Source organism: Ailuropoda melanoleuca, chromosome 14 (genome assembly GCF_002007445.2).
Source record: "Ailuropoda melanoleuca isolate Jingjing chromosome 14, ASM200744v2, whole genome shotgun sequence".
Classification (NCBI taxonomy): Eukaryota; Metazoa; Chordata; class Mammalia; order Carnivora; family Ursidae; genus Ailuropoda; species Ailuropoda melanoleuca.
In genome coordinates, this window is record NC_048231.1 from 37,045,998 (window position 1) to 37,054,512 (window position 8,515).

Sequence of the window (8,515 nt, forward strand, 5' to 3'; positions counted from 1 at the left end):
CCGGGCCGCCGCGGCCCAGGTGAGCGGGGGGTGGGGGCGGGGGCCTGGATGGGGCGCTCGAATGGGGGGCCGGGGGACCGCGTCCAAGCCGGCGTCGGGGCCGGGGGTCGAGCCTCGCCATTGCGCGTGGCCTCTTGGAGACGGCGGCCGGGAGAGGGGCGCTAACTATTCTTAGTAACAAATTACTCACAGCCGCAGCAGCTGCTCGGCGCCCACCGCGCTCTGCTGGGCCCCACAAACGTGATGGCAGCGACAACCCTGTTAGGTAGGCGCTATTGTTACCCCATCGTTCAGACGAGGAGACTGAGGCACGCAGAGGCAAAGTCACCTGCCCAAGGTCACACAGTTGGTAAGCCTAGATTTAAGCCCGGGTCAGCCCTGGCTCTAAAGTGGGCACTCTTAACTTTGAGACTTGGAACGGGGTCACTCAACCTGGATTGGAGCACACTCGACTTTGGTCACATTCCCCTTTGTATTTCCGTCCTGGTTTATCCTTTTTGTCTTCTACTTAGTACTTTCATTCCATCCTTGTCTCCCACCCCCACCCAACTTACCTCCCTCCCTCACCTCGCCCCAGCAACAGAAGCTTACCTTTCTGAAGCTTAAACCAAATGTGTCATTTCTCTGCTTCAAACGCTTTCCCTCACTTTAGAAGGAAATCTAATTCTAGATTAAGTCCACTCTGTGGCCAGCAAGGCCCCCGCTGAGCTCTCAGAACCCACTCTGTCCTATTCTCATCGCCCCCTTGCTTGCTCACTGCTGTCCCCAGTCTTTCTGCAACACCCCTCCTGCAGCTCCAGGGTCTTGCTGTTCCCCATTCACCCTGTGTGAAGCCAACCTAGCCCCAAACTCCTTAAGGGGCCATCACCCTTGAAGTTACCTTCTATTCACTTGTTGACTGTCTCTTCACCTGTTGACTGTGTCTGTCTCCCCCCTTTAGAATGTGAGCCCCGGGAGGGCAGGGAAGCTGTGTGTTCGCCTGTGTATCCCCAGCACCTGGCACATTGCAGATGCTCAATAAATATTTGTTGAATGAATGAATAAACAATGGTATTAGACATACTTTTTAAAACCTCAGGACATGAACATTCTGGAAGGTGCCCTCCTCCAGCCCAAGCCAGATGACCTGGCATTGGAAGCCTGAATCCATGTTTGGTGGGTTTGGGAAAGATCCTTTGGCTGGTGACATAGGGAGGTGATTGTTCTCCCTGCTGGCTCTCTGTCTTCCCAGGTGCCCTCGCCCACCTTGGGGTCTTCCTTTTCCCATGCTTAGCAGCTCTGTCTTCCACGCCACCTAGATGGTTCTTCCCCTCACCTCCCAGGCTTGGTTTCAATGCTAACTCCTCAGGGAGGTCCCACCTGCTTCCATGCCCCAATATATCATGTTCATTTTGTAAACTCTGTGTAATTGTAAGAGTTGGGTAATTGTGCAACCTCTTGTTAAGTGTCTGTCTTTCCCATAGGCCTGTGTCTGTCTGTTCACGGCTGTGTCCCTGACATCTGGCAGAGCAGCAGCTGGCACATGCATAGTAGACCCTTGATAAACAGTGATTCAAAGTGGTTGGTGGAAATCGCCCACCAGTTCTGTTAGGTACACTGTCACCCTTCCAACTTTTCAAATCAGCCATCAACAGCCTGGGATTGAAGGAGCTGTGTGCTCGTTCTGCTGGGTCTCATCATGACTTGGTCTTCTTGTAAACCCACGTGCTTCAAGCACTGCAGACCTGGTCTAGTCTCTTTGTCTGCAAAAGGCAGACCTTAAATCAAGACCCCTTCTGCCCCTTGCCCATATCTTTTTTTTTTTTAAGTTGCATTTTAAAAACAAAATCATGCCATAAAATTTACCCTTTTAAAGTGTAAAATCAGTGCTTTTTGGTATGGTGACAGAGTTGTTCAATTTAACCACTGGTTCCAGAACATTTCCATCACCCCAAATAGAAACCCAGTACCCATTAGTTGTCACCCCTCATCTCCCCCTGCCCCTCACCCCCCAGCCCTAGGCAACCACTAATCTGTTTTCTGTCTCTAGATTTGTCTGTTTTGCACATTGCATATAAATGGAATCAAACACTATGTGGCCTTCTGTGGCTGGCTCCTTTCATTGACCATCATGTTTTCCAGGTTCATCCATGTAGTAGTATGTGTCTGTATTTCTTTCCTTTTATGCCTGAATTCTCCCCCAAACCCTACACTGCAGAATCTACGTGTGACCTACAGGTGCGTGTGGGTGGGTGGAGGAGTGGGAGGAGGTTAATTATATAATACTTAATTATATAATTAAATATAATTATAGTTGGGCTCTTTATTCTAAGGAGGTGAACTGAACGCTGCATATGCAAAAAGATTTGGGATTAACAGTTGTTTGGTGGTCACATATAAAACTGCACTAAGCGAAAGTTCTGAAACCTCTTCTAGCACAGATCAGATGCTTGGGTGTTCAAAGCCTGGATCCTCAAACCATGATTGGCAACATCATGGTTGGCAAAGAAGTGTACGTGTCGAGTCTCTAGTAGTAACATTTGCCGCTCGGTGCTTCCAGGCTTTGCCAACTTTCAGGAAGGATCCCTCTGCCTTACAAGGGGCAGCTGCCATGCTCCCCCCCCCCATCCATCTTCCTCCTTATTCAGCAGGAGTCACGAGGATGCCCTCTCCTCCAGGAAGCCCTCCCGGAGTCCCCCACAAACAACACCCTACTGCAGTCATCCATGTAGCAGCTGAAGACCCAGACCCCACGTTCAGATCCCACACAAACACTTGCGGTTTCTTCATTTCTCTCTCGCTGCTCTTCATTTCCTCATCAGCCCCCACTCTCCTGGTAGCGTGGGATGAATGTAAACTTGACAACAAAAAAGCCTCTCTCTTCCGTTTTTATTTATTTTGGAGTAAGTTTTTCAAGCGTGGCTCCTGGGTGGCACCGCCTCCCTCCTCCCCTTTCCACTTGCCATGTTGCCCGAGGTGGGGTCTGTTCAACAAATTGCCCGCTGGCTCCCGGCGATGGTGGTGACCCCTTGCCGGCCCCGTTGGGTGACGCATCCAGAGGACTTTGGCTGCCCAGCTGAACGCTCACCACCCCGTTCCACTGGCACCAGGCACAGTCATGGCCCCTCACCCTCGCTCCTGGCAGCGGCCCACCCCTCAGCCATTGTGTGGGCTCCCTTCCTCCCTGTGGCTGGCCTCGCAGTGGGCTCTCCAGATGACCTCTGCTTCTTTACCATCCAAGACTTTCTCTGCCCTCAGGAAACCTTGGATTGCCACTGTGCCAACCACAGCGTTATGGGAAACGGCTCGTGCTACCGACTGGGCGAGGGGAGGAGGATTTTCACCCTCCTCTCTCTCCCCGGGCTGCTCTGCCGTATCCAGTCTACCAACAGGGGCTTGCTTCTGTCAGGCCCCCAGCCCAGTCCCAGTATTCTACCAATGGGAATTCTAGCATCCCTTACCTGTTTATTTCCCACACCTGGTCTTCCCGCTTTGCCTTTGCCTCCCCAGCGCCCCCTGCAGGAACTGGAAGGAACGGGTTTTAATTCCCTTTCTTGCCTGGCCCTGGGGACCCCACGCCAATCTGTCCCCTGGGCCTTCTTGAGGTGGACTCAGCTTTTTCCCCAAATGGCAGCGGGCCCCAGTGTTTATGGTGGAGGCTCTCAGACAGGCCTGGGAGGGTCAGGGGGGTCTAGACTCTGTTCTCACTCAGGTGATTCAAAACAGAGCATTCTCCCAAAACCTGCAGCTATGGGGAGTGACCACGGATACTAGATTATTCCGGAAATACAGCCAGTCATGTGTGATGTCCGTGGTCTGTCTTTCTGCGGGTGGAGCGGTGTAAGTTCAAGGCCGTCACCCCGAGCGGGCTTCAGCTGCCCTGCAGCCACACTGCACTTCCTTCCTCATGCGTTTGCCCACCCACTCTCGAAGTGTTCTTGCTTCTCTTCAGTCCCTGCCACCTCCCCCTCCGTCCCCACTCTCAGCCTTTTTTCTTGCCTCCCACTTCCCCGAGTAAATGGAACAGCCTGGGAGAACTTCCCTGCAGGGCTGTATGGCCACAGCTGCCCCCTTCCCTGCCCTGGGCCCACGTGCCCTTCACAGTGGGACCTCAGAGCTTGTGGCCAAGGAGAGCCGTCCTCTCCGTTCAGCAACTCTGGCCCCAGCAGCGCCCCCCCTCCCCCCCCATCAGTTTCCCTCGTCTTCTGCATTATTCCCATTTTTATATAACATGTTGCAAAAAAGAAAAAAACCACCACCCGTCTCTTCCCTTCCCATTCCTTCCAACTGCCGCCCCCTGGCTCTGCACCCCCTCAGCAACCCCCTGAGAAGCCTGCCTATCTTTGGGCCCCCATTCCTCCTTCCCCTCCTCTTTTGGGCCCGCCACCCCATCGGGCTCTGGCACCCACCTCTCTGCCCACCCTGCTTTGGCCAAAGTCCCAGTGACCTCCCCGTAGCTCCATGCACAATAGTGCTTCAGTCCTGGTCTTGCCTGGCCCAGGGCAGCCTGGGGGAGTGCCTGTCCCTCCCCCGTTCTGCTCTCTCTGCAGGCTTCCCACTCCACTCCCCCCTGCTCGCCTCCGGCCTCCCCAGCGTCTCCTGCTGAGTCTCCCTGGCTGGTGGTCCCTTTGCTGCCTGACCACCTGGCTCAGTCCTTGGGTCTCTTCTCTGTCTACACTCATCCCCTTGTGGTCTGATCCAGTTGCTGGGCTGTAAGAGCTGCCTCTCTGCTGAGGACCGTCACACTCACATCTGTAGCCTGGCTTCAAGCATGGACTCGCCTGCTTCCCTTAGTAGCTTTCCCCTGCAAACCTAACAGGTTCAAAGCCAAATTCCTAATTCAATCCACTTGTCCCAGGTTTGTCCCCAGAAGCTGATCCTGAGACAAGATTGGAAATGTAAGTGGTTTATGGGGGATGATCACAGGGGGAATTGGGGATTGGTTAGAGAGAGGAAGTCAGAAAGCCAATAAAGCAAGTCACCTCTGGGAGCAACTGAGGTGCAAACCCCCTGGGGAGCTCTGGGAGCTTACCCCCACCCAGGTGGAGGCCACAGGGTCATTGCTGGAGGCTGCTCTGGGGGTGCTGAGCTGGAACTTCTGGCCCACCCTTCCTGCAGTCAGAGCCGGGAGCCCCAGGCGGAGTCTCCGTGCTGGCCCTCACATATTGCCTGCATGGACAAGGGCAGCGGTGGGCACAGTGGGGTCTGCTGCCCCCCACCAGCTCCTTCTCAGTCCTCCTTGCCTTAGTAAATGACAGCCCCATTCATCCTTCTGACACTCAGCCCAGGAGACTTGGGTCAGCCTTGACACCCCTCTCACACTCACACCCACAGCAAGTCCGCTAGAAACCAGGCTTCTCAACCACACTGGTCTGAGCCCTATCCCCTTTCACAGCCCCTCGCTGGTGCCCCTGCCTCCATTCCTGCCCCCCACCCATCCCGTTTACTCTCAGCACCGCTGCTGTGAGAGCGAGCCATTGAAAACCCATCAGACCCTCTCTGCTCTGCTCAAAACCCTCCGTGGCCCCCATTTCAAGGTCAAAACAAAAGTTTTGACAACTGTCCACAAGGCTATTGGTGATCTGCCCCCTACCTCGGGAACCTATCCTGTATCACATCTCCCTCAAGCACTCTACTCCAGCCTCAACACCTGCTCCCTGTTCCTTGAACTTACCAAGCACACTCCTACCTCAGGACATTTGCACCTGCTATTCCCTTTGCCTGCAGTGCTCTTTCCCCAGATACCTGGGCAGCCAAGTCCCTCACTTACGGCAGTTCACATGTTACCTTCTCAGAGGGACATTTCCTGACCTTCCTGTAGAAAATGGCAACCCCCCTCCTACCCCACCCCCGCCTCTGATTACCTACCCTCTGCTTTTTCTCCCATCACTCTCTAACTTCATATTTACTTACCTATTTGTTTATTTGCTGTCTATCTCCATCCAGGAGAAGGTGAGTTCTCTGACGCAGAAAACACCACCCACAGTTTTGTCACCCACTCTAGACGGTGTAGTCAGTGAGCTTGTCTGGAGTAAGTCATGCAGGGGAGAGGAAGAACCTTAAAAGCTGCCACAAGCCAGACAGACTTGTTCACACTCTGGTGATCACACCAGACTTACACACACACACTGCAGACTTAGCATCGCCAAACAATCCCCTGGTGAGAAGGACTTTGGGGTGACCTGTGCCAGCCGTGCAGTGGCGGGCAGATGACCACCTCTCTGGCCTCCGCTGCCCCACCTATAAGACAGGTTAACAACAGACCTATCTCCAGGCGGTGGGGGGAGGTCAGATGGAATGAGGCGTAGAATGGTACCCAGCACGTAGTCAGTGTTCAGCAGATGTCTCAAGGTCATTGCACACAAAGTTCTTCTTCACTTTCCACATACCAGCCCCTGGCCTCTGCACCAGGGAGATGGTCTCATCCTTCTCCATCCTCCCTCTATGGAGACTTCTGGAGCTGGCCAGACCTGGGTTTGCGTTCTGCCTGCCTGCCTTCTTACCGCCGGGTGCCCCCGAGCCAGCGCCATACCTCCTCGTGCCTCGGTCCTCCCATCTGCGAAGTGGGCCTAATAACGCCAACCTCACGGGGTCCTGTGGGGGAAGGGGGCGCTCTTTAATGGTGACTTCTGGTGGTCTTAACGTTTCCCATTTCTCCTAGTTTCCTTCTAGGACACCTCCCCGACTTTTGGAAAAAGGATGAGGTTTGTGGCCGCGTGCTCCAAGATGTGTTTTTGGATTGGTGGGTCCTAGTTGTCGTTTGTTGCCCTTACTCCAGCCCAGGTCCCTCGTGGGGTACCCCCTCCGCCCCCACCCCCCAGGCCAGCACATCCACTCCTCCCTCCCCGGCCAGGTCACTGCCACGCCCAAAGTTCCTCCCCTGGGTGGAGAGGCAGAAGACGCTGGTTCAGAAGGCAAGCTCTGCCTGTCGCCAGCTGTGTGACCCAAGAGCAGCCATCAGGAACTCTGAGCCTCAGTTTCTCCATCTGTAAGCTCAGTGGGGGGGGTAGGACTTGGTAACAGTCCGCATACGCGGTGGTGCTTTACTCTTGCCAAAGCATTTTCAAAGACACGATCTGGCTTGATTCCCAGCAAAGGAGGAGTGTAGGAACCCTGTTTCATAGATGTGGAAACTGAGACCCACTGGGGGGGCGTGACTCAGGCCCTGGGATGGGACACCCTGACCCTCCTGCTGGGTGGTGATGATGATATTCACATCTCCCAGGGCTGACAGACTGCTTTGGGTCATTTTGGTTTCCAGGGCTAAGAAGTACGGCCCCGTCGTGCGAGTCAATGTCTTCCACAAAACCTCGGTCATCGTCACGAGCCCTGAGTCAGTCAAGGTAGGGAGCAGAGTGGATTCCATGGGGGGGAGGCCCTTCCCTTCCCTGGTTGGGGGCATGAAACTCGGCCCCAGGGACTGTACGAGAAATGTCCTGGAGGCACCAGCATTTGGGCTGGTTTCCCAAGGATCCAGAAATGAATGGCATCTTTTCTCTGACCACCCACCGTTTGGGAGCGTGGCTCAGGTGTGCATGCACATTAAGCTCGCTAACCTCGCTCAGCCTTGGTTCCTTCATCTTTAAGGTGGGATCATAACCCATCTGTGTCCGGGCTATCATGAGAATTAAAGATCAATTGATTCATTTCACAAATATTTATATAAACAAATATTTGTTAACAAATAAAGGGGAAAAGACACTTAAACATGCATTTCTTTATGTATTTCATGATTATTAACCCATTTAATCCTCACAGCGGGGAGAGACCCCCACCAGCCCCCACATTAGAGATGAGGAAATGGACAGGGAGCTCAGATCGGTCTGTACCATGTACAGGATGGTGCTGCCACGTGGGCACGAAGAATGGCCATCAGATCATTTACCTTGGACTTGGCCGAACTGGGCTCAGGTGTGGTGGCTCTGCCATCACTCTGGGCCTCCGTTTCCTCATCTGTACAATAGGGATGATGCCTCTCAGACAGGTGGTTGTCCGCATGGAGCTGAAATAACGTGTGTGAGTCACCTAGCCCGTGCCTGGTACACAGCAATTGCCCGATAAGTGACAGTGCTTCTGTTCTCACGGCGGGTACTCAGCAGACATGCAGGGTGACTCTTGGCAGGCGAGGGAGAAAATGCAACTTAGGGTCCAGATCAGGAGAAAAGCTGAACAACCATTGTGTCTCTAACACAATGCTAAAAATCATTTTTTTAGGGTGCCTGGGTGGCTGAGTCGGTTGAGTGTCCGCCTTCGGCTCAGGTCATGATTGCAGGGTCCTGGGATCAAGCCCCACGTTGGGCTCTGTGCTCAGCGGGGAGCCTGCTTCTTGCTCTCCCTCTGTCCCCCCTCCCTGCTCATGCTCTCTCTGTCTCAAATAAATAAATAATTAATTACATAATTAAATAAAAATCTTAAAAAAATAAAAATAAAAACCATTAAAAAAAAGTTTAAAAAGGGGGGCAATCAGAAGGGGGAATGAAGCATGAGAGACTATGGACTCTGAGAAACAAACTGAGGGCTTCAGAGGGGAGGGGGG

General features: G+C 53.5%; 1 protein-coding gene across 1 annotated transcript in view; it reads left to right on the forward strand.

Moving 5' to 3' along the window:
* Positions 1-5: 5 nt before the first annotated feature.
* LOC100470338 (cholesterol 24-hydroxylase) overlaps positions 6-8,515 on the forward strand; it is a gene marked incomplete at its 5' end in the record, with an annotated part of 26,419 nt that continues 17,909 nt past the window's right edge. Inside the window, 3 exons of the mRNA XM_034643078.1 lie at positions 6-19; positions 6,641-6,721; positions 7,241-7,322. Of these exons, the coding sequence (XP_034498969.1) occupies positions 6-19; positions 6,641-6,721; positions 7,241-7,322 (177 nt within the window). The remainder of the gene's footprint in view (positions 20-6,640; positions 6,722-7,240; positions 7,323-8,515) is intronic.